General features: G+C 39.9%; 1 protein-coding gene across 1 annotated transcript; it reads right to left on the reverse strand.

The window, feature by feature from the left end:
* Positions 1–6,947: 6,947 nt before the first annotated feature.
* Positions 6,948–23,895, reverse strand: TSPAN8 (tetraspanin 8). Its single transcript, XM_054280799.1, has 8 exons — positions 23,836–23,895; positions 18,333–18,392; positions 15,643–15,765; positions 14,926–15,000; positions 14,733–14,840; positions 12,926–13,069; positions 9,562–9,645; positions 6,948–7,001 (listed from the first exon to the last, which is right to left on the reverse strand). Exons 1-8 carry the CDS (start codon positions 23,893–23,895, stop codon positions 6,948–6,950), a joined length of 708 nt encoding a protein of 235 aa, XP_054136774.1.
* Positions 23,896–26,965: the final 3,070 nt, after the last annotated feature.

A 26,965-nucleotide genomic window follows, 5' to 3' on the forward strand; every position in this document is an offset into this window, starting at 1 on the left:
ATTGAGTGCAGTGATAAACCCATACTGCCAATCCACCACTAAGCATTGTCCTTGAGCCTACTCATCTTTTAAAAATCTTCAGGGATGATGACTCAGCCATTTCTGTGGAAAGATTCTTGTTGCTTGACAACCCTTTCCGTGAATGTTTCCTAATATCCAATCTAAATGGCCCCTGGCACAACCTGAGGCCATTCCCTATTCTCCCAAACTATCTCAGTTTGTGTCTCACCTGCCCCTTTCAGCTAGTGTTGTTTTCATTCACTTTTGTTTCTGATGTTCTGAGCCTTGTTTCCACATGATCCTTACTCTGCCCCATCTGTTTAACTGTGTATAAACATGTACAGAAATGCAATGGCCAGGATACCAAGGCAGTGTGCTTCCAACTCCATTCCTACAGCAATGGGAGAAGTGATTGTAATTCCCTTCCTACACATCATTGCAGTGCTGTACATTGCTTTGGTATATGCATCTCTATTCCTGTTCACACCATTACTATACACCTTCTAGTAAACATCCGCTTCAGTCACTGGCTTTTCTTGTAAGTGTCCATTTTAATCCTGTTCCAAAGGATCCCAACAGTCTTTACAGCAGACACTCACCCAAGCAAAAACAGAAGTAAATACTGGAGGTCCCAATGAACATGACACATTCATTTCCATGGCTCCACTTCCTAATATTTGTTACTCTTAATGCACTTCTAATCAATGATAAAGGTAATTAACTTTGACAGAGCTATGAAGATATGGTATCAGTGGTTTTGACAGAAAACCATTGATGAAAACACTTTTTCAACAAAATTAAGTACATTCTAAAAGATATTTTTTTAACAGAGACAGTAGAAAGTACATTCAAATTATTTCTCTTCCCCAACAAATCAACTACAAAAGATCCTCCCTGGTCTGAATTAACTGTAATAGTAAAAAACTTAGTGTCAGGTTGAATAATGATAGACTCAATATTTCAGAGAGTTGCTGCTACTTTAACTCATTGGCAGAATGAAATAGGGTTTAGGAAACATTTGTATTAAAGCAAAGTAATATATTCAGCTGAAACTTTAGCAAGAAAATACAGCAGTGAAATAGTCAATATTCATATATCAGCCTGGGTCTAGCTGATCTTACAAATCTTGTAGATAACAAACAACATAAAAACACAGTTTGAAGTAGTTTGGAAACACATTATGTTCACTTAATAGCAGATGTGAAACAGTATACTGACACTTCGGACCTTTTACTGCAACCCCTGTAAACCACTAATTAATCTTATGTTAGCAAGGTCACAGACTTTCAGTGTAAAGGGCTGGTGGACTGAAATGCCTTGAAATTGTTTTATTAAGTTGTCTGAGAGTGCCCTTGTGTTTGTCCATAGTTTTTGTATGGTCGTTTTAACCAGTTTCTTCCATAGCCTTGAGTGTGCAAGTCCATTAGCACAGTTTACTCTAATTTTCATGAAAAAATAGGGCAGTCTTTTCCAGTCTTTCACAGGTTAATGCAGATTAAGAAACTGGAGTCTTTCTAATGACTTGTATTAGCTGAATTTGAGCTTCTCACAGATTAGAAAAGAAGAGTATTATATGTCTCTTATCCCTCTTGATGCACAAGGACCTCGTTTGCCTCTTATTCCTCCATGCCATTTCTATGTCTCTGTTTCCTGTCCTTTAAAGAATTCTGGACTGCTGAAGCAAATGTTATAAAGTCTAGGAGTAAGTGGAGACTTGTATTTCTCTACAAAGAAAAAAAAGAATTGTAAGTGGATTTGAGACAGAAAGGAAGAGGAATGATTTTCCCATTCCTCCCCAGTGTCCAAGTTCAAACAGATAAAGGATTCAGCCTTATCAAGTGGTGAATGACATCACCCTTTTCTCTCCCATAGAAACCCAAGCAGGTTGAGCATTTGGCAAAACACACCAAGGGGTCAGCTTTCAGTTCAAAAAAGAAGTACTTGAAAAGAACAAAAGGGAATTTAATCCAAACCACTGCACCAAAAAAAGAGTCTTTCAGTGAAAGGATGAGAATATTGCTATTGACAGGGGTGGGGAGAAAATGTACCAGTTTACTTCATATTAAGAATAATCAAATTGCCATGGATAAAGCCAAAAGAGATCCAAGCCTCCCTTTGGTCCCTGAATGGAATCCTAATGTAACATTCCCCCATATCAGCACATCCCAGTTCCCTCCTGGAGGAAAAATGTCCAGGCAGATTCTCCAGCCTGAATCTTTGCAGGGGTAGGTTTTGATTCTGGCCTGGAACGTTATTAGGTGTTTGCTCTCTAACAGACCTCCCCAAACAACCCAAAGTCAAACATCCCCTCAGCTCAGGAGGGCTGAATCCAGTCTAAATGAGCTGAGTTCCTCCCATGCCAGAAAACCTTGGTCTAAGCAGTTAAGACAGGTCTTACAGCAGAGCCAAAGTACTGGCTTTTAATTCTGTGGTTTCAATCCTATTTCAAAACTTAAACTGATAGCCCTCTATCTTAATTTAAAAACAAACCCTGCTGCCTCACTTAATCGTGTCTCCAAAAATACTTTGGCCGCATCCACAGTTTCCTGGTGTCCTATCCAGAGGGAAAGTCAGCTGTTTCACCTCCTTGGTTTCATTCTCCAGGCACGCCCAGACGCCATACAACTACCACAGCTGTGTCTTGGTGTACCCTTTGGCTGCCAGCTACTCTGTGATGAGCCCCAGCTTCTCAAAGGCCTGGATAGCCAGACAGATTTGGGGCAGATTTGACACTGATTTGAAAACAGGTTGAACTGGCTTTCAACATGGCATCCAGGACACAAAGGTGGACTGGGGCCAAATTCTCCTCATGTTGAATAGAGCGCAGCAAATTCTTGGATCTTGATAATATTTAATTTTTTCTTTCTTTCAAGTTGACCTCTCCTGTTTTGCTTCATTCTTCTTTCATTTTTTAAAAATCATTTCTCTTTTTGTCTATCTGCCTCTGTCTTTCTCCTTCTTATTTTTTGTTTCCAATAACAGGCTTAATAATGTTCCCTTCATTGTTTCTGACACTGCTTTACTGACTCATATTTTGCCATAAATTATGACATTTTTCTTTTTCTATTTGGGCTGCATTTCCCCGCAAATAAAATCCTTTCTGAGAAAAATATGTTCCCCCCTCCAAATCCCTGAAATGATGTAACAAATTCTTATTTGGAGAAATTTTGGCCCAGGTATGATGTCTTATCTGTTGCCATTAAATAGATGTTTGGTTAACACCAGTGTGTTTTAAATAGACTTGGTTTTAAGGTGGAAGTTAGCTCCACTGGCAAAGACAGGGACACATTGTCTTTCTTCCTACCACTCTTTTTTTATTCCATTTGAGACTATAATGATAAATGCTTTCTCTCCCTTTGATATTTTAAAGAACTAAGGCCTTGAACATGTGTCTTTCCTCTGTATGTTCTATTTTATTGGGTAACACTGAGATGAACATAACCTTGCATGAGATGGTTGTGAAAAACCAAAAACAACCTACCCCAACACCCCACAAAAGAAAACCCTTATGGTTTTATTGTTCTGTCAAGGATTTATTGTCAAATTCCATTTCAGCAATTCCAGACATCAGGATTAAAAAGTGTTTTTGGGCTCAGAAAAGTGTCCCATTGCTATTTTGAGTCAACAGCTAACCATAAATGCTCTTTGATAAGAATACAGAGGGGAATTCATGAAGGAATGGTGCTGGGATCTCTGTTACAACATTGCGCAGACCAGATGAATCTTATCCTACCAGCCTAGAGAGCAGGCAGGGCTCATTTCCTAGCAGGCTGGATTATGACTGAGCAAAAATGTCAATGAATCAATGAATAATCAATGCACCTTCATGGAATTTTATACTAATGCTCTTTCCTGACTGATCAGTGATTCTAAAGTTCTCAACAAGTTCAGTATTGCGGGGTGGGATTCATTTCAATCATTCATGCCTTCAATTCCACCTATTTGCAATGAAAATCACTCTCCTTACCTCTTTGGACATTTATTTTAGAATCAGATGGCTCAAATCCTAGATGTGTTTTTTCTCTTTGTTGATTACAGGGAGAGTTCAAACTCCTAGCTCAGATATGGCAGTGGGGGTGGACTTGATGGTCTTTAAAGGTACCTTCCAATCCAAACCATTTCACAATTCCAAGATACAAATTTCTACTCTGTAGTTTGGCAAATGGCCAAATGAATCTTATCCAGAGAGATTTCTTTTTGTTTCATGATTAGCATTTTGCTGCTACCATTGAAAGAATGAGGTAGAAGAACTCGGGAAGCTACAGAACATCAGAAGAAAGGCAATGGGCATGTTTTCGTGGCAAACCCACTTCACCAGCAAGCTGATAATATTCCATTTACTCCATTGGCTCAATCCCATTTTAACAGTCATGGTAGCACGTAATCATTGTGCTTTACTTTTATTCCTTAGAGCTTTACGTAATAGAGACAGATTGCATAAATCAACAGAGCAACTGTTCACCTTAACTCTAGATAAAACTCCTGTGTCAACGTTCCTTCCTGAAGACAAAATTTTGATGCTGATTTTAATATCAACAGTTTTAACTTTTAACAAATGTCTAATGTATCATACATCATTATTTTGATGCAAGCAAAGATTATTTTGAGGATTATATCCAATACCAGGCAGTAGACAACCAAAATTTAGATGTATTAGAGCTTGGTTTTACACATCTGGATCCCCAGAGCAGCATACAGAACCAGACTGGTGTCTGAGTCAGCACACATTGTCAGTCTCATCTCAATGCTCATTACAAATTCATGCCAGTATTACTCAAGTTTACTGCTGCCTGAAGTTGACTCCTCCTGGCAGCAAGAATGAGCTATAATTTCTCCATCATATCCATCCATTAGCCTCAAGACCCCTCTCTATGGGAGTCCCTCTTGTCCTTCATTCAAATAGGAGAAGAGCCCTTCTAATGGGAAGGAGGAGGAAAAAGAGAAAGGTGCAATTCTTTCTTCATGTTGTCCTTATATTCCAAATATTTTTCTGTAGTGATAATCCAGAACTCCAGCTGCCATGCCATGATCTGGGTGATTCAGGTTCAGCTCCCAGGACTTCAGATCACGGATAAGATATGCACAGAAAAAAACACTCTGGGGAGGAGGAGGAACTAGAATCCAGCATTTCTTTTTCCAGTTAGTACAGCTGTGTTATGGAGTCATGGCTCTTCTCTGGTCCAACAAAGTTTGAATTCTTCTGGCACAGCTTCTGAAGTTCAGCAGGGGGAAGGACAAGTGCCAAAACTGTCTGGTAGCTAGATGACTTTCCTGGGAGGCACATGTATTACTGAAAGCAGCATCACTTCTTGGCCTAATGCTCTGGGTGCTGGAGAAGGATGGTGGATGGGACAGAAATTTCCTCTGGTTCAGTTTAAAAAAAACCTCATTGCTGCAGATGAATTTTACCTGAACCCAGTACTGCTGGAGTAAGACACGGACAAAGGTCTCTGCTCAAGGGAAGCTTTTAATGCATTTGTAAGCAAATTGCATTGCTTTGTCAAGATGGGAGCAGTCAAGGTGTGCTTTGAGACAGTTGAGGGCACTCAAGGGGTCTTTAAGAAGAGGAGCATGAAACATGGTTATCTCTTAAGAGTAACTGTGTGAGGTGTTTAAAGTTGCTTTTATGAAGATGGGGGTCCAGTGGAGCTGGATAAATCAGCTAATCCCAACACACAGCAGGGAAGCCATCAGCCTGCTGTATAAAACCCCTGCAGGTCCCTGTAGGCATCATTAGACACCCTCATACCTTAAAAATCTTGTCCTTGATGCCATTCCTATTAGAGGGAAACCTAGGCCAGCAGGTCCCCAGGGCTTGGGACCACATGGGGTTCCACTGGGGTGGCAAGGCCGAGCCTGGCCCATCTCTCCATCTGGGTCAGGAGTGGGGCAGTGCAGGGCACCAGGGCAGCCCCAGCCCCTGGCATCACGCACTTCCTGGGGTTGGGCTGAGGCCACACCAGGATAAAGAGGCAGGCCCAGCTTGGTGGGACTCCATGACCAGGCAGGGAGGTGGAGACCAGCCCTACTGTGACACTGGTGGGGCAGGGACCAACTGGCGCAGGACGCTGATGTGGTGTCCTTGCCATGGGCAATGTGCAGGGAAACTGGGGTGGCTGGGCAGGGACAATCGGGGCTGTCAGTACCTCAGGGCCCAAACACTCACATGCACTGGTCAGTCCAAAGGCAGGCAGGCTTTTATGGCTGCTGTTGTGTTTGTCCACCCACTCGCCTTAGCTGCTCTGGGCAAAGCCCTACCTGCACAACTTCTGTCCATGCCTTGCCTCCACATGGGCTTGGATTTCACCATTGATGTTTATCTGCAAAACACATGCCACTAAATCCAGCTCATTTATCCAACCTAAGTATCATTTGGGCCCAAGAGCAACCATCTCAGCCACCAAGATACTGATTTAAACATCCCTGAAAGGAAGTGCGACTTTCCTACTTGGTTCCAAGTTAGTTGCCCTTCCCACAGGTAACAAAACCCTAACTCATGACTCTCTTAATGAAGACACCCGACTCCACAAGCAGAGGTTCCCAGGGACCTGAGTTCCCGGGAGCAGTCAGCCGTTGCATGATGGTTTGCAGCTGTTTATGGTGACTCTGCTGTGGGTGGTTTAACACTCATGAGGGCACACCACATGGTGAACTCACTCTCAACATGACATAATTGCTGTCTTCAGACAAAATAAACACCTCAGAAACACAAACAAAGATGTTTATTGCAAATAAAAAATCATATTCACATCATTAAGTCTTATGAAATATAAAGAGGTCATTTTGTAAGTTGTTAAGCATCCAAGGGCACAAGAGCTGCCATTTTCATCAGAACAGCTGCCTGGGACATGCATATATTTATCTGAATGTGGCCAGCCAAATTTCTAGCCCTCTTTCTAGAAAGATCTTGATTTGACTGGTGACATCATCCTGACATTTTCACAGTTTCATTTTCTCCCGATCTGGCAGTAGAGGGTCATAGAAAACACCAAACCAAGAATCTGGAAAACAAAGATATTTCTGGTATTACTTGGTAATTCTGGAAATCAACTGATACACAATGGGAATATTTTGTTTGCAAATGTCTTGGATTTACATGCAGGCTAAATCTGCCATGCAGAAGATTTTTTCCAATGTGCCTCTTACAGAATAGAGACATTTAATGAAGTCAGTATATACCACAGGTAAGACTGCAGATATTGTGGAGAGGTTTCATTTGTTTAAAAGATGGATTGCCTCTGTGCATGAGGATCCCTGTATCTCTATGTATTTAAAAATGCAGTTGTTAGCTGTAATGGAGCAGCAATTACAGAGAAGTTCAAGAAATCTGGACAAAAATTGAGCATTTTCTTTTCTGATAAAGGTAGAGGAATGTTCACTGTGTATTCTAATGGTTGTCTCCTTTTGAAATCTCTCTTCCACTGTCACTCTCTTCTGTGTAACCATATGTGTGAAGTGTATGTATACAAGTAAACATATCCATGTGTATACTGTATGCAGGTATACATCCATAAACCTACCTGTTTTGAGTTGCAAATGATCATGCAACAAGTATTTTATATTTATCAGTAATGCACTTGGGATAGAAACAATAGTGAATTCACTGAAGAAACTGTTACATGAAATAGAAAATTCAATAGAGTCACCTTCTGTGTTGGGAATTACTGGGTTACATGTTCCATGACGTGTGGCAGACAGCTGGTGAGCTCAGATCAGAAACCTTCCTTCTGAATTTAAAGTTAACCAGTCTGTGAAGGTGTTCCACAAAAGTGGAAAGCGCCCAGCTGACACCTTTGAAGCCACAAACACTGACATACTTTATTTACTTAAGGAAGAGGCACAGAAGAGCACATGTAGGACAGAGGTACAGCTAAGGCAAAGGGATGGCCTCACACCTGGAATAAACTGACAAGGCTTCCCTGACATACTATGCCCACATTTGCACTTGCACCCAAATGAAACTGGGCCCTTCTTATCTATATAATTTTCACTAGTAGGGTGAACTGAAAGCAGTAACAAGTGGCATAATGAAGCAGGCAGAGGGGAGAAGAGCACCTCTTTTTATCTGGGATTTCCTAGAGCAGAGAGGTGGTTAAGCAAGTGGCCTTTAATTTGCAATTGCTTGAGTTAATATGGAAAGGCTAAATGTTTATCAAGTGTAGATTGCTATCTGACAATTTGCGCTAAGTCTCATATTGTTTATTCATGTTGTCTTCTAATCCTTTTATGACTGGGAAAGGCATCCAGCACAGAAAATGCCAGCTGGAGAACAGGAAAGAATGATGGCCAATGAACTAAGGGCTACAACCCACATAACTGCAATAACTAGAGCAAAGTGACTTATAATTTGTTTAGGGATACAGATGCAAGTTTACACTTCAATTATATTTTAAGACTATTATTATAGCAGTGCATTTCACCTATTTTTCCCTCAAAGTAATATGTGTGAGAGACCTGACTGTCTACATATAGCTCCTTAAATACCAGAAAGCCTGTGCTGAGTAAGAAGTTGGTGGCCTCTATACCTCCAGTGCTGCAGCTGCATAATTCCTCCCCACTTATTACTATTTTCCTGGAAACACAGTTTTGGACTGGGGCTCTTGCCCACTCTTCTGTCATGAGAAGCAATCCTCTGCCAATGATGTTAAGAAGTATTTGCTTTGAATAACAAACTGAACTTTCCACAGCAATGTTTGTCATTTCTGTTTTTCCCTCAAACATCCACTAGTGGAGAGCAAGGGTGGAGGAAAACCAAGGAGAAAGAGGGAAAAGAAAAAAAAAAATTACTGAAGAAAGCATCATGATGAAATCCCCTGTTTCTTTATCATTTTCTCCTATTCAAATCAAAATCAACGAGCTGACTGGATAGCCTTACTTCTTTTCTTCCTCTCTTCAGAGAAAATCTTGCATGTTATTCTTCAGTGTATGGTGAGGAAATTAAGAAAAACAGTTCACATATTCTGGTTTTTTTTTTTACACAGGAATATATGGAGCATCACATGGGTGCGCTCAGGCACATTCATGCATCATCTTGATGCTTAAAGTTTTAATGCCTCCGAATTATAATTTTGTACCAAAACTTCTTAATGATAAAAATATGTACTCTAGGGGCTAAGTTTTATTAGGACATTACTTTTTCCTCAAGAAAAGATGAGAAAGAGGAGGAAAAATCTGTCTATTCTTCCTCACGTCTTCTGGCGCTGTTTATTCACGCACATCTCTGAACACAGGGCTCAGTGTCAAGACACAGCCCAGCTTCAGGACTGGCAATTTTTTGAAGAAGATCTCCCATGTGATACCCTCATACAGGCAGCAGGGTGGTCTGATCTCACCTGAAGTCTGCAGCTCAGCAGCCACATACTTTAATGAAATATGTTTATATGAATAACAGTAAGGTTATAGCTAAGGTGAGAGGTGCTTTTCCCTAGTCTATTAATTGAGCAAGCCATGTGTTTTAATCCCATTCCCAATGTATTTCCAAGTAGAACATATTGCTTGTCAGCTACTAAGTGTTTTAACAGTAAGTAAGTTTAAAAGTAAGTGTACAGTTTAACAGTGTACCTCAACAGCAGCCAGTCCAAAGGCGATCCCCATAACTATGACCAGATTGTCTTTAATTTGTTGCATAATCACTTCTCCACAGGACTGAAAAAGAAAACAAAATTATTAATTACAGGTAAGCAATATTATCCTATAGGATATAGGAATAATAGGAATATATAGGAAAATATAGGAATGCATCTTCTAAAATAACTCTCCAACTCTCTTTCTCTTTAGCTCTGGGCTAAAAAAGGGCTATTTGAATTCACTCTGGCTTGTTGCTAATGAACACAAAACACACAGCTATGTGTACTTTATGCTCTGCAAAACTCTTTGCCTTCCCAAGTATGAAGATTTAGTAGCTGACCATAGCAAGCTTTTAAAGGAAGACATACATCTGTAGTGCCTAATGTTTGCCTTATTTTCAGTCAACAAGGAAAGAAGTGTTTGTTCTTACTTCCATTTGATAATCATTTGCTGCTAGGAAAGAGTCAATGCAGCCAGCCATGACCATGTCTGAGAGGAAGCTTTTTTCCCACCAATGTTTGGATTTGAAACTTTAAGATTTATTATTAGACTTGGGATTAACTAAAAATATTTGGTTATAAAACCTATCTTCAAAATTAATTTTGTCCAATGTTTGGTGGTCTTAGGCTAGAGCTGGAAGGAAGAGAGTAACCAGCATGGCTTCATGAGGGGAAACAGGGTCCTGCCTGTTGAACTTGACTCCTTCTATGACAGGGTAGCCCACCTAATGGTCTTGGAAAGCCAATAGATGTAAAATTTTTGAACTTCAGCAAAGATTTTTGTGCTGTCACTCGCAGTATCCTTCTGGACAAAATGTCCAGCATATGGCCATGTTATGCCTTAGGTGAGCAACTGGCTCGTGGGTCAGGCACAAGGGGTTATAGTAAGTGAGGTAACATCAATCTGAGGCTAGTTAGTAGTGGGATTCTGCAGGGCTCCATCCTCAGTCCAATCCTCTTCAACACGTTCCTTAACCAGTTGAATGCAGGACTCAAAGGAATACTAAGGAAGTTTGCCAGCAACACTAAACTAGGAGGAGCTGTTGACTTCCTTGAGGGAAAAGAGGCCCTAGAGATAGAGCAAAACAGAGAGATGGGCAATCACCAATCATATAAAGTTTAACAAGGTCAGGTGCCAGATTTTGCAATCCTGGTTATGTTGGGGTTTGACTTGGAAACAAAATGCCTGAGAGCAGCCCTGCAAAAAGGGACCTGGGGGTCCTGGTCCATGGCAAGCTGAATGTGAGCCCGTAGTGCCCTGGCAGCCAGGAGAGCCAGCCCTGTCCTGGGGTGCATCAGGTCCAGCATCACAGCCGGGCAAGGGAGGGGATTGTCCTGCTCTGCTCTGCACTGGGATGGCTTGACCTTGAGTGCTGGGGGCAGGTTTGGGCATCATAACACATGAAAGCTATAAAGCTACTAGAGATTGTCCAAAGCAGGGCCATGTGAAGGGCCTTTAGGGGAAAGCATATGAGGAGTGGCTGAGGACACTTGCTCTATTCAACCTGGAGAAGAGGAGACTGAGCGGAGACCTCATTTGAGTCTTCAGCATCCTCATGAGGAGAAGCAGAGGGGCAGGTACTGATCTCTCCACTTTCATGAACAGTGAAAGGACCGAAGGAAATATCATGAAGCTGAGTCAGGGGAGACTTAGCTTGGATATCAGGAAAAGGTTCTTCACCCAGAGCGTGGCTGGGCATAGGAACAGGCTCCCCAGGGCAGTGATCACAGCACCAAACCTGACAGAGTTCAAGAAGCATTTGGACAATGCTTTCATGCACATGATGTGATTCTTGGGGCTGTCATATGCAGGGCCAGGAACTGGACTCAGTGATCCTGATGGGTCCCTTCCGACTCAGCCTATTCTATGATTGTACAGCTGAAGTTCTGTGCAGAGCCACACTCCTTTTGAATATTTGCATATGTCTGTTCTTACAGTGACTACATCTTCTCTAGGCACTGACAATCCTCCTTCTGCAAACAGGAGGGAAAGCCAAGTACAGCTGAAATACATCCAAATTACATTACTGTAACAACACTACAACTGTCTTCCCTCCCAGATATAGTTGTATTTTTTCACCATATATCCTCTCTCACAATAAACACATGGGTCTTCTAGTTCTTCTAAAAATCTCTCAGTTAAGCTGACTCATAACTGCACTGGATTTCAAATATTTTTTCCCATATCAGAAGAGTTGGGTGTCTCTACTAGCATCTCACATCACCATGAAATGTGTGTTCATATGAGCAATATCTTGCACCTGCAGTAATTTCACAGATGGCTTCTCATGTGTCCTTTGAGGGCTTGCCTGAGGCCAAAAAGACATTAAAGTGTGACCAAAACACCCTCTTTGTACACATCTTGTTTCCAGATTGGATTATGGTATCCTCTACTTAACCAGATTGTTTCATTGCTTTAAAATAATATTTTAGTATTTGCTTCTGTGGCACTATGTGGGGAGGAAATTACTGGTCAGGCAGGACCTGATTAAGGAGCTGTGCAATTAGAGAATTATACAACCAGAATGGATATTTGCTAAAATCTGCTTAGTGCTAGGTGCATACTGGAAAAATTTTTCACCACCAACATTCTAAAACTTCAATTACTTTGTGTTATTCAATTATTTTGTGCATTTCTTTTTAAATATTTTTTGCATATCCATAGAGTCCAGATTTCCTTATAATGAGACAAACAAACTATGAAATTTGTTATTTGAGATCTCTACTGTCTGTAAGATGGTACTCTTCTAAGTGTACTTCCTTTTTGCCTGTCACCAGATATTTTGCCTTATTGCATTAATTAAAATTTTCAAAAGGCTGTAGTTGTAAGAAATCACTCTTTGAATATTCTGCCATGAATTCCACAAAATGTAAGGTTTCTTTCCAGCAGATCCTGCAGAATCAGTGTGGATTTTTTAATTAAAGAATTATAAAACCCCAAAGGTATTGCATTTAATGTGTTTGATTTTCAATATACCTTAGCATTTTGAAAGTCTCAAAGTCAACATGTCTACTAGCAAAATGAGCCTGGATGGGAGCATAGCCTTCAGAGAGAGGAATGAGAGCCAAAGGGTAGCTGATGTGCAGCTCTGACCCAGGGTCATACCCTGGCCCCAAAGTCAATAATTTGCATCAACAGCCCATACAGATTGCTAAGGGCCTAAACTCAAAGAAGAGGAAGGAGCAGAGTTATGAACAGTCATTTCTTAGCAGATGACATGGGGGTAATTCTGGCTAAGAAAGAGAAAGCAAAACTTTGCCTTTTCAGAAAGATACAGAACTCCTGACCAGGCCAGTCACCAGAGATAACCTTGGGTTAAAACTTGGCGCTTTGGAAAGAGGAGTGAATATTTTCTCACTTTTTTATAGACGAATCTGCCTTTATAGGTGGTGCAGAGGTCTGATGATGATGGCTTCTCTACTTCACATCGACAGATGTCTGTTTGTTTGTCAAAATTTTGTCCCCAGTCTTTAGGTCCATCCCTCAATCCACAACATTGGTACTGCAAGAAAGGAGTAAATGTGGAGAAGAGTTAAAAAATAGGTGATTTTCAGTTTAAAGAGAGCAGGTGAGGGAGCTGATAGGAACAACAAAAAACAAATTTTATTTCACCTTTTTCAATGTGGAAGTTGTCCCAAATTGATACGTCTCAAATACCCTTTACATTTTTATACCATGAATGTAAGTGCATACAGTTGTTTGATTTTTTTAAAGAAGAGATAGGAGAAAAAAAGACCAGATTTTCAGTATAAGATGCTCAAAAAACATTAACATACTATAAAGCTAGTAATTATCAGTGCTACAACGGAACTAGAACCCTAGGTATACTATTTTTTTAAAATCAAGCCTTCTTCTGTATGTTGTATTTGAAGAAGATAAGTTGCCAGCTCCAGTAACATCCACATTTCACATCTTGAAAAGCCATGATAGAAATGTGAAATTCAAGCACATAAAACTCTGAAATCTATAAAAAAAACCTCTTTGAATGATGGTTATCTCTTTAAATTGGAAATGGACTGAGGAGACCAAGGCTCCGTTTGGGGTTTGTGAAACCTAAACCAGGTGCAGTTTCACTTCATGTTCCACTATTTTCAAACCACTAAAGCTCAGAGGCGCAAACTTGGGTTTGAGGTCCTCCCTCTATTAAAAAGCAGCTGGAAATGTTCACATAATTTTGTATAAAAGCAAAAGCTGTGGGACATAATAGAGCAGTCCTGTTACTTTTAAAAATTAATGCAGTAATTAGGGGATTTTTCATTTTGCTCATCTCTCCAGAGGGCTTATTATATCAGAAGAAATAAGCTGTCTCAGAAGCAGAGGACAAGGCTGGAGATGGAATGGGGAAGGAGAAGTGGAAGTAACATAAGAGACCTAAATATTGTTCCTTGTTTGGTTTTCTTTCATACAGCAGTCTTTAAAAACATAAAAATTAACTTTATATCAATCCATAAAAGCAATCATCCATTAGGGACTAAAAAACCAGAGCAGGAGGCCTGCTGTGCCTGTGGGAGGGGAGGGGTGTGTGATGTCAATGTCATCAATGAGATTCCAGGGTGTTCTCTGTGAGATACCCAGGAGCAAGCTCACACTAAGCATCTGCCATCTGGGGTCTTGCGGGATGGGGGCACCAGGAAAAGGGCAAACACAATAAAAATAAACTTCTCATCCTATTTCCTTTCCTCTTCTAACACAGTGAAGTGTGGCATTTAATGACTTCATAGCAGTAGGATATTCCAAATTAAATACACTCCTGATGTTTTCCTAATCCCCTGGGTAGTTTCCTTAAAAGTACTGGAGAGTTCTTATATGGGGTATGGTGAAAGATCAATGTTCCTTCAGAAGGGAAAGCTGTAAGAAAGGGCCGCGCAGTCCTCTCCCAAAAGAGTTTACCTAAATGTTGGTCTTACTTGCATGTTGTGTGTCCTTGCTTCATTGCTCTTATAGGCAGCACTATTGCACAAAGAAATCATCAAGGAAGACCCTGTCCTATCAAGAGAACAGAAGTCCCTTCTGTGGTGTTTCATCTTGCCTTTAAGTCAGACCCTTTCCCACTCCAGGGAACAAAATTCAAATCTGCAGCAGAGTAGTCATAAAATGAAGCAAAGACAGATACCAAAGATGAGACAAATAGCAACAACCCCTATGTTTTGTTACTGCTTAATTACCATTTTCTCCAGCTTCTGGAACTCTTCCTGATACTCTTTATATTCTCCTGTAGTACTTTGCAGTGCATTCACACCTTCGCTCAGAGTAAGGCTAAAGACTTCTTCAACCTGCAAGTTAAAATATATTACTAATTTTTTGAGAAGAAATAAAACTATATGAAGACATCAATGAAAATATAGAATAATACTGTACCTGAGGTTTGTACACTGCTCCTAAAACACCTGCTGCCACTTGAAGAATCAGTATCAGAAGCAGTGCAATAAAAAACTGGGGAAAAACAAAAGGAGTAGAAAACTGTATTACTTCTGACCTAGGTGATATAATTTCTTTTAAGTTAATATTTATCTTTCAGGTGCTTGAATAACCATGTAGGTAGAATGATTTTCCAGTCAGAGCTGCTCCAACTATTTCTTCTTTGATTATAAGAAAAACTGGTGCTCAAGACAGCGTACCAGTGATCAGAACAGCTGGGGATCAAAGCAAGGCACACACCAGAGCACTGTCATGGTAACAGTGTGTAGGTGAGAGTTGGGCAGGAGGACAGGGAGGACATTCCAGGTGAACCAGCAAAGAAAGGGCTGGGAATTTAGAAAATTAAGTAGAATAGGTCATGGGTGAAAGCTGATGGAGGGAACTTTGATGATGGCTGGATTGGAAAAAAGCTAGTGAGTAACACGCTCAAGTCTCTCTGGACCCTGTCTTTTTGCTGATGAGACCAACCACAATTTTTATCACAACAGAATTTAGAAGGGGTCCAAACTCAAGGCGAGCAAAGAAAACACAGGATTATAATCATGCTTTTGGTTAAATTAAAAGATGCCCATCCTCATTTGACGCTACTTGCAAAGACTCCATCCATCATTTGCAGCTGTGGCCTGTTAAAGGCAGAGAGATGCTTTTCCTTCCTACCAGCATCAGCATGCACCGGCTCTCCTTGACAGCGCCGCAGCACCCGAGGAACCCCAGGATCATGATGATGGCACCTACGGCTATCAGGAGATTAACTCCTCCAAGCAGGCTGCTGTCTACCCCCTGGAAAGAGAGATGAAAATCTTTCAGCTGCAAGAGGGTCCTCCTAAAAGCATCTGTATTCCCCAAAAGAAGATAATTATTTTGTAACTGATAAATATACTGAGTAGCAACTATGGAGAAATTGTGATCCACAAATAAACAAAGCTCTAATGCTCCCTTCACAAATGTTGTGGTGGAGAACTTTATAATATCTGGTTTTTCACAACCTTTGTTTCTGCAGAAGATGAAAATCAACTTTACAGAGTAATTGAATAAATATAGATCTTCTGTCTTTAAAGTGGCTTTTTAGTTGGTTTTCAGTCAATGAATCTTTGCTTTTTACTGGAAGTAGGAGACTTGATTACCTCAAAACCTCTCCTACATTAACCCAATGTTAAAGAAAAAAATCTCTGTTTGTCATTAGGAGACCAGGAACATACTCTATGACTGTTCCTGTGAGAATACTTCTCAGAGTGATGCTGCATATATTTGAGAAATAGTTAGATGTACTTTCCAAGGCAGATTTTTTTTTCCTTTCTTTTGTTGTTTTCTCCCAGGCTTGATCTCTAATATTATCCTCAGAGATGAGAACTTTATTTTGATGTGTGGGGCATTCAACTAAACAATTCATATACCTCAATATTATTAAATATCAAATTATTCAGTTCCCACAGGACTAACTAAGGCCAAAGGCCTAAAGAGAGAAAAATGTTCAAAGAATATTTTCCAGTGATACTGGTGCCAAGATTAGCAAAAATGTCTGGAAGTTGTCACATTTATCTTCTGATGGAAATTGCAAAGGTATATAGACAAGTATAATTTGAAGAATGTGTTGTTCTTTCCCTTTCCAAGTTGGACTGAACCTGCTGTTATTTATTCTTAGAAAGCTCTATTCATCTACAGCCAAATCCTTATGGTCTGCTCAATTATTACTGAGGCGAAACATACATTGGTTTTGAATGGGAACTTTGCATGCCTGGAGGTAAAATGTGAGAAAATGCTTTCAATTTTGGTCCTGGCTCTTAATTCATAGGTTTTTGGAGAATACTAAGTGTTGCTTCAGGAAAGTAATTTGACACACATTTAAATATTCTTTTCTGAATAGGAAATCTCTTAAAAAATAAGATTTGGTAGTGGTTTTGGTTTTCCAAGCTCCATTGCATCATTTGAGCCATCATACCAGAGACTGTTCAGTGTTAAGTATGGCAGTTTTAGCTTTTAGTAAAATGTTGATTGAAGAGTGAAAGCTGTGATTCTTCCTCTTCCAGAGAAGAGAATGGCAGAGCTCTCCACCCTGACCTGTTTACCCAATGACATGGTGTCATCTTGAACCAAGTTCTCTTGCATCCATGCTGTGCCAGACATGAGACACCTGGGACTGGCGAAGGGTAAAGTGCCATCAGCCAAATGTCAGGGAATGTACAAAGCTATCTCTTACCTTGACCATATTTTTATTTCCAGCTGGGAAAATAAAAATATGGTTTAAAGTTGTTTTCATAACTGACAGACTGTGCTACAGCAACAGGGGAGTCATCTGAAGAATTGCAATGTAATCTATACTAAAGGCTCAATCTGAAAGCTGAAAAAAATATGCTTCTGTGTGACACCTGGTTGTTTTTCACTTCTCTAACCAAGAAGTCTTTTTAGAAATAGAAGAATGCAAATTAAGCTTTCAAATTAATTTGCATTTCTATGTCCCAAATTTATTTGAAAGAAGGTACTGCTTAAACCTTAGAGTCAGTGCCAATAGCACTCACTGGGCAAAAGGGTCCACAGGACCATGGGGTCTTTGAAAGAACAGGACCAACCTCTGCTGCATGTCTGCAGAATTAAGAGCTCCTCAAAATTCTATTTTCCCTAGCTTTGCAGAAAATAAAAGTAATAATATCGGAAATTATTTAACAACCCATACAAAAAATCCATGAGGGCAACTCAGGGTCTTTTTTCTACCCTCCAGGAGGAGTTTTAGGACATTGGAATCCTAGATTCTTGGGTGTTTAAAACTCTTTGTATGTAAATATGAGAAGAAAAGGATAAGGTGTTTCTAAAGAGCTATTGAAAATTGAACAGAAAACTCCTTTCTCCCTTTCAAAGTTTCAGTTACTGGGGAAATGAGAATTGTGTTATTGAACATAGTGAGAAAGATAAAATTATTCCCCATAAACATAAGAAGTAACCCTAGGAATAGATATGACTATGCTATTCTAAGAGGGAAAAACATGGAAAAGACTATGATCTACACATCTCCACATTATTCTAACACCAAAATCATTAACAAAAGCATAATTATTTTTCACTAGAGGTGAGAGACACATTTTCAAACAGAAATCTGCGTGCATTTGCAGGGAACTACATAATAACACTGGCAGCTACTTCTCATAGTCACGTATCTCTGCTTGCATCGATCTCTTTATCTGACTACCTGCACCATGATGTTTCATCTTAACATCGTAAAATGCATTCCTCTTCACCCACACAAACCACCTCAACAAAAACATTGAAAATTTGTGGAAATGAAGATGGGAAATTAAAGTATATGCAGTAGTTTCCATATTTCACATGGTGCTGTTATGGCTGCATGCATTTACCTGCTGAGCACTGCTAACACGTATCCATATAGAGAATCCCAAAATAATACAACCACACACCTGTGGGAGAAAAAAAAGACAAGTTAGAAAGGTCAGCAACTTTTTTACTAACATTCAGTATCCAAATTGCGCCATATGCTGTCCAAACTTCTGAAATCACTTGTTTGGCAAAGCAAAAGAAACACGAATTCCTGGAGCAGAGAATATTGATTCATTTCCAGGAAAATTTGTAAGTGTAGTTAAATCTTCAGGTATGCACCAAATCCCTGATGTTTCCACCCCAGAGGACTAAGCATTTACATGATGATTTATACATGTGTTTGGGAAGCACACAGAAATTCCGTCAGATGAGAGAGAAATATAAATTGCTATTGTAACTATAAAACGTGTCTGTAAAGAATGTTGTTTCTTGAATAATGGAAACATGAGATTTGATAAGGGATGTTTGCCTATCTGCTGTTTCTAGCCTTATTCAGGACACATATCTGGAGACATTCTCCATGGTAACCCTAACAGGAAAAGTTTTAAATAAATTCTTTTTGCTGATTCAAATGCAGCAATCCAATCCTTAGAACAGGTCTCATAAAAGGCCTAGAGTATATGTTCCCATTACAATTTTACAGAAAACAGACAAGTACAACTTGAGCTTGTACATGGGAATGTTTGACCAGCATGACTTTCCTTAAGATGTTGAAGCCAGGAAAGATGAATCACAGGTCCAGATACATTCCTTCATTTCTAGTGGTGTTATTTCATCAATCAATGAGGTACTGTTCCCCTGTGTGCCAGTCAGTCTATTCCTAACCTTGTTGTTGATTAATCTCACACAGAATTCCTCTTTATTAGCTGTTGGACATAGGTAACCAAGAGGCTACTCAGGTGTGAGGATTGTGCCTACTGAGATGACTGGTAAGAGAGAGACCTCACTGAGGACCAGGGACTAGTCAGATTTATAATTATCTCCATGTGCCGCTAATACTCAAGTCATAAATGGCCCTGAAATGTTGCTATGAATTTCCCTTGAAGAGTGGGACTATTGAAATTAAAATAGTTCTTTTTTACATGGTTTAGATATTTTTTCTTTAAAAAAACTTTTCCCACAGAAGTTTTCATATAATATTCAGTATCAAAGACATTAATGACCTCAGCAGATCATTGAATATGGAATAGGGTCAGCACTCAGACATGGGTACCACACATTTTCCTGCTCTAAGTAAAGTTCCTATAAGTACATTTTAAACATGAAAAAAAAAGTTGTACAATCAATGACAGCTATAACATATTATCAAATTAAGCTAGAACTTCCCACTGAAACCTTCTGAATCCTGCTGAATTTTCCTAGAAACTGATGGTATATCATATGATTGTACATTTCAGTCTTGTTCAGCAGCACTGTGTGAGTGATGTGGCTATTCACTAGATAACGTGGGCTTGCTAATGTGAAAGTTTCCACTGAAGCATCTATTGCTACAAATCCAAAGAGAGTTTTTTTGTTACATAGGACCTCCCATTACAATACAGCAGAGTAGTAGAAGCAAATTTAGCTAAATGTACAGGAACACATCAATCAAATGGGAATACTACAATATTTTCTCAATGTAAAAATAAAAACGCTGTCTATAAATCAAAAATTTAGTAAGATGTGTACATATTTTAATTTTTAAAATAGAGTTGGTTTAGGTTGATAAAAAAATGCTACATTTCAGTAAAATCATAATCGTTTGTTTCTAGTTATTTTCATAATATGCAAAGTGTACAAAAACACATAAAGAAAAGTTTTGAAATAGCAAATAAAAATGGCCTGTTCCCAAGGAGTCCAAGTTGAACATGTCAAGTTTGCTGCAATACTCCATCTTAAAGTATTCTTAAAATAAAATTTCAATTAAATAAACTTTCATTCCAGGAAATTTCATTTTTAATGAACTGCTAGTGTTTTCTGATGGAATAAAATTAGCTTCTTTAAAAATGTCTTCACCCATTTTCCCAAAATTAGATGGCTATCTTATTTTTGCCACAATCCTTGATAAAGGATCAGTGATCTTATCTCAGTCTCATAAATTGAGCTGCAAGAATACTGCTGTCCCTCACATTTGGTTGGTCCTTCTCAAGCTTTCAAATTTGGTGTGAGATGGAAATACAGCTCAGTGGGTTAAATCAATACTACCTCAGATGAGCCTGACATAGTGCTGAACAAACAGTATATTAAGACTCTGCAATTCTCATACACACAAATACCAAATTCGTGGGAGATTTCCTCCACTGGCACACCCTTTTCAAACAGTAAGTTCAAGTGTATCAGGAGGAACTTTTGCAACAACAGAAGGTTGCTTTTGTTAAAGAAAATATTTGACTGGCATATTTCCTTGAGACACCTGAAATGACAATTCTAGGCAGGTCCTACAGAGAATGTGGCCTCTGGCTCAGCAAACCTGCTCAGCTTGTCTTGCTACTTCAGGGACTGAGATGTTCACATTAAGGTTCAGGGAAGGGGCCACTTTGTAGATGGGACTGCAAGTCCCATCAAGTCTGGTGGGACTTGCTAATACCAGCAAGTCTGGTATTAACAGCTGATCAAAGATCTCTGTCACCAACCATGTTGCTTCAAACAAGCATCAGATGTCAGTAATCAGTGAAAAAAATAGCTAATCCTCCAGTTTTGCATGATGTGGAGGAGCAGAAGTTGGCGCAATGAGGACAACAGGTGAGACTAGATATCCTGCAAACTCCAAAGAAGGGAAAGAAGAAAAATCTGACATGTGTTAGGTTTAATGCACAAAACTGACAAGGATTAATTTAAGGACTGTTAGAAACTCCATATATTTTCTAACAGTCCATGTAGGCACCCAGGTCACACGCACAGATCTTCAAAAACCAGTCTGCTGTCCGTCAGCTAACTGGGAAGATGAAAAGCACTATTTGTGTGCTGGAACCCAGCATGGGGCTCATGGGCATGAAGATGCCCGGGGGACATGCATCATGTAGTGAAGCCATCCATAGTCAATTTCCAGAGCTATCTTGGACTGTTCCAGGGCTTACACACTTAGTGTGATGCTGCATGAGCTGCTTAGAAAATGTCATCAGAAGCCTAGAAAGCTCATTCCTGAGTCTTTTAAGAGAGGACACTCCCTGAGAGATTGCAAAGGGTGTAAAATGAGAACACCAGGTAAATTCACAACAGTCATTCTTATCTCTTTAGGTTAAAGTCACCTTCATTTCCCAGTATCAGTAACTTTCCACTTCTCAATTGTCTTAGTAGTAGAGAGAGCAGCTGTGGAATGAGTGGCTGTAAAGTCATCTCTGTTCCCTCAACCTTACTGTTGCGGTTTGGTGATTTCCATGAATTAGAGACAGGAATGTGAACCAAAAAGTTCCGTTTCATTATATTTCTGTCAGGCCATACTGTTCTTCCCTATCTTGATCAGGCTAAACTAAACATCTGCCTAAAAATAATTAACTATAGCTGCATTCCTGTCCTTCTCTGTTTCATTCTTCCCTCTCTTAATAGTGATAAACACCTTCCCTAAAACAGTTAACTACAGTTGCATTCCTGTCCTTCTCTGTTCCATCGAGGCAGGCACATGCACAGTGAATGCTCTCAGCATTTCCTTCCTTAGAAAACATTATGGGTTTTTCAACTTTGGTGTAAAGAAAGGAGGAAGTTTGTTTCACACATGCTTGTTTCAAGACTTCCCCAGGATCCCACCCCTTCTTTCTCCCTAGGAAATTCATACTGTCACTGGAGGCACAGGACATTAGTCCAATGTTCATTCTAGAAGTAGTTTGGAGCTTTCCTCATGCTAGTCTAAGACATTTGTCCATGTTTTAGCTCACAGTAAACACAGATGAATGTGAACAGGTGTGCTGGTTTTGGCTGGGGTAACTTTCTTCACAGTGGCTGGTATAGGGCTGTGTTTTGGATTTGTGCTGAACACAGGGTTGATAATATAGAGAAGTTTCTGCTATTGCTGCGCAGGGCTTACATCAAGTTTTCTTTCTCCTTTCATACTGCTACTCTGGAGAGGAGACTGAGGGTGCATGGGAGGTTGGGAGGAGACACAGCCAGGATAGGTGACCCCAGCTGACCAAAGGGATGTTCCAGACCATTTGACATCATGCTCAGTAGATAAAGCTGGCAGAAAGATGGAGAAAGGACGTTTGGAGTCATAGAATTTGTGTTCACAAGTAAACACTTCACATAACAAGGACCTGCCCCCATGGAGATAGCTGAATACCTGCCTGCCCATGTGAAGCAGGAAATTAACTATTTGTTTTGTTTTGTTTCCATTAATGGCTTTTGCTTTCCCTATTAAACTGTCTATATGTAAACTCAAGAATTTTCCAGCTTTTATGCCTTCAATTCTCTCTCCAATCCTGCTGGTGGGGGAGTGAGTGAGTTTCTGTGTGGTACTTCATTGCTGGTGGGGGTCAAACCCCCAAAAACAGGAAAAAACTTCCTGAGGAACAGGAAGTCAAATTCAGAAACTTACAGATTCCTGTAAATACTGTTGCATAAAAACTCCAACACAAATGTCAAAAACCTTCAATCTGCCTTCATCAAACTGAAGGAAGGAACTGGAGGAGACAGTCCAAACCATCACTGGTCTGTCAGGAATTTCTTTGTGAGGTCCATAAGCAATCAAAGAATTTGGGCTAGCCACAAATTTTCCAAGGCTACTGTTTGTGGTCCCTTTTGAATGGTATCACCTTTACACTTGAAAAAAATCCCTCGAGGCAAAGCCCATAATATGGCTAGGAGTTCCACTTCTGGTTTCAGTGAACCCCTGGTGAACCTGACAAAGCTCTGTCAGGAAATCTGACTGTGAGGCTAAAGCATGACAGAAGTGTTCTTTAACTCAAACCTTTCCAGAGCTTTCAAGACATGAAATTCTTGCAACCCAGCTGAGATGTGGTAAGCAGACAAATGCGGTTTAAATAACACCTAGAAACCTGCCTGCTGTGCTGTATCAGCCTTGGTACAGCTGGGGCAGTACTGCCAGCACACACATTCTTAGAAACATTTACTGCCCACCATCAGAAACTAATTATGCACTAAATGTAAAGCAAAGAACCACAAAGAAGGCTATGAAAACCATTTATCAATTAGGAGGCTAAAAATTCAAGTAAGTTTTCCATATTTTCTATTGCAACTGCATTTTCAGGATCTTGCATGCAAACAACAATAAAAGGAAAACAACTGTGCATTGTTATTGCAGAGTCTGTTATCTTCTGACTGAGATGAGTAATGTCCCTTGTCATGAGGGGCACAAGATGAACAGGGAGACACATTTGTATCTTGTCTACTTTTAAAGGCAGAGGGAAAGGTGTTTAGATGGAAAAAGACAAAGGGAAGGCAAAAGTTAAATACATTCTCCCCTCCCTGATTTAGAATCATACTCTGGTTCCACTTATGCTCTATTTTCTTTACAATTTCTCTAACTGCAGCATTCAGATAATGGGGAACACATTTCCTACATCATTAATAACAGTTTAAACACTAACTTACCCAAAAGAAAAAGTTGAAGATGAACATGGAGTACTTCATGCATTTGCTTACACCCGCCATTTTCAACAAGCTGAGACAAAAACAAGTGCTGCAAAAGAAGCTTTCCTAAGAGTTTGACCTCGATATAAAAGTTGTTCTTGTGTCTTCAGAAAACTTCTCAAAGCACGTCAAATACTCCGTGCTCTGCCCCTGAAAGCAAATGTTAAGACCAAGTCATCCACATTTGCTTAAATAGTTGCTTTATCACAGGTAAATATTAACCAAGCATTAGGGAACACTACCAGTTGTTACCACCAAGTCTCCAGGTTCTTACTGTGTCTTGTGATTGGTACTTCTTTTAATAATCCTATGACTTGTCCTACGCCTCAAAAGTAAATAATGAAGCAGAAGTTAGTTTTGAGAGGTGAACATAAAAATATTTTACAGACCTGCTTTTAAGAGGAAGTTGAGATGATTGCATTTCTCAATCCTTTGCGTTGCAGGGTTCACTCTCTCACTGACTAATGTTTGCTGTCAGCACTCATTCAGTTGTGTTCACACTTCCACTTCAGATGTTCAACCAGCGTGAAGGGATGAGTCTGCTTTATCCCAGGAGAGGAAGGATAAGGAATCTGCCAACATTTTCTCCCTTTGAGTATCTGCTTCAGATCCTTTTCCTCTTCCCCTGCAAGTCAGGACCCCAGGAACCTGAGCATTGGGGTGCACAAAAGTCCCACTGTGCAGGTTTACAGAAGCATTTTGAACCCCAGCACAGCAACCCTAGTTCTGGCACTAGGTGCAGGATCCCTCTCAGCAACAGGAGCTAGACTAATTCCTGCTAGTAAGCAAGGCAGAAAGCCTATTTCATTGGGTTTGGGCTTTGTCTTGTTTGCTTTCTTCTGTGTCCCTCCAACTAAGAATCCTGAGGCAAAAATAGAGGTATTTTTGCTGGTTTTTTCTATCAGCCTATTTTCTGAAGAAGCCCCATACAGCAGTGCTTGTAGAAACAAGAGTCAGACAGGTTTCTCTGAGTTTGTCATTAACAAAAAGAAGGCTTAATTTTGAGGGTGAACACAGTGTGAGAGATTGAGGGAACATTGATCTGAACTGATTTATGAAGTCCACTTGGCCCAAACCCAGTTTCAGTCTTCAATGTCAATTCCTGTTCCTCAGTTCCGGTCTCTGTATTTGAAAAAAAGGGGAAGTGTTAGTACATAACACTTATAGATGGTGACAAAAAGATGTAAATTAGAATCTGGCTTTTGTAGGATCCACAAAAAAAAACCCACAAGTACTCTACATCTAAAATATTTCCCTCCAGCTGCTCTCTTAGCTAGCTTTCCCATTTTCAGGAGTGTATCTGTACCTGTCTCAGACTTCCTGTGCTCCTTTCTGAGGTAATACTCTTTGTTATAGCTCTAGGAGATCAACTGTCTGACTACCTTATTTCAAATATTCACCCTAAATCTGAAAATGTTCCTAAAAGTAATTGCACTCATGAAATACAGATCTTGTAAGGATTGGGAGAAACAACTGTGGGGTATGGTTTCCATCTAACACACTCCACAAAGGAGTAAATTGAGAAATGTGGGTGTCTTTATGGAGGGATGCCATAGCCACAGATATGAATCATGAGAAAAGTTTAAACAGTCATATAAAAATGTATGAAAAGGACCATGAAGGGTAGTAAGGGAATTACAGATGATACAGGATTTGAACAGATAAGTCTGCAATCAGACCATACAATTGCAGAAAAGTTTTTTATAGTGGAGTTTGGAAATTGCACAATGTTTCAAAAACGACCCTGCTGTAAATCTTCACACAAAGTAGACACTGATTAGGGAAGGCTTGAGCCATAGCACTGCTGTCTATGAGATGCTTAGCCCAGGCATTCAGTCAGACATGGTTGAGGGAAAATGTGCTGATGAAATAATAATATAGGAGGCAAGCATGAGCATTCACACTGGCTCTTCAAAACAGGACAGTGTGCAAGGACCTTTGACATGCCCAGAACTTCTGCTGTTTTCTTGGGTTTGGTTTTGGTGAGTTTTGGGGAGGTTTCTTAGTGCGGGTTGGGGGTTTTGGGATTTTTAGGGGGTTTTGAAGACTTGGAGTTTTTTTTTAATAAACCTATTGAACATAACCACAAGCAAGTTCTAGTAAGATCCCAGCTTACAACATGCTAAATTACAGCTGCTGAACAGAAACTCAGTATCTGACTTTGCTACAATTCCTACACGTTTCATATCTATATTTAATTGCATCTAAAGCAAAAATATGCAATCTAAATTTAGAAACAAACAAGCAGTTTCCAATAAGTGACAGATTTTCAGCTTAAATCTTCCATATGTTTGCCTAATTCTTATTTCCTGGCTACACAGGGTTCTTTATGCCTTGGAGAAGGAAAAGGCTACAATTATGGCACAGATTACGTTCTTAGTTGCACCTACAAGTACGAAGGTCATGCAGATATTGCAGAGGCTTATAAATCACAGGGATGGCATGAAAAATATTGCTGCTATTTGTCTGCATATGAAATTGGTTCCACTACCCCTCCACTAACTGTTTAGATAATCAGCTATACCCTACCAATAACAAAGCCTAAGCCACAAACTACTCAAAAGCTTTTCTCAGCAAAGAATTTGTGAAAATCCATTTAGTTACTGCTCCTCTACAGATTAGAAGAGGAGAGTTTTCAGTGCAGAGCCTGAGTGCAGCACAGGGTGAGAGTCTCTGACACAACACACAGCTCCCACCACAACAGGGGAGCTCTGAAAACAAGCTCACACAAAATACTGGAGAGACATATTTTAGCCAAAAAGAGAATAAGCCAGTATTTGTGTAATGAACCTGGAGTAAAGCATCCCCCCTTTAAAACATCCCAAGCAGTTACAGTTGATTTTACAGTTTTTATCTTCCTTCACCTCTGAGCCTTCCTCACTCTGAGTCTTTTTCATCTTGTTTTACAACCTCCCTTTTCTCTTGTGAGGTGCCTCCACAAGGTCAGGCTGTGACCAAAGCCCCATATCAGATGATTCACTGCACAACTCGTCACACATTCAGGTTCAGACCTGAAAAATTGATTTGTCCTGGATAACAGTGAAGTCCTCAAATGGTGGGGTGTGAATAGTGGAGAATAAAAGGGATTTTG

The sequence above is a fragment of the Melozone crissalis genome, unplaced genomic scaffold (assembly GCF_028551555.1).
Source record: "Melozone crissalis strain CALT ecotype California unplaced genomic scaffold, PUWL_Pcris_2 ptg000004l_1, whole genome shotgun sequence".
Lineage (NCBI taxonomy): Eukaryota > Metazoa > Chordata > Aves > Passeriformes > Passerellidae > Melozone > Melozone crissalis.

Excerpts from the sequence above, each read along its gene's own strand:
- TSPAN8 (XM_054280799.1), bottom strand. The coding sequence starts at position 23,895 with ATGGCGGGTGTAAGCAAATGCATGAAGTACTCCATGTTCATCTTCAAC. Across the intron at positions 18,393-23,835 it reads TCTTCAACTTTTTCTTTTGG|GTGTGTGGTTGTATTATTTT; the intron begins GTAAGTTAGTGT and ends TTTCTCCCACAG. Across the intron at positions 15,766-18,332 it reads GTGTTAGCAGTGCTCAGCAG|GGGGTAGACAGCAGCCTGCT; the intron begins GTAAATGCATGC and ends CTCTCTTTCCAG.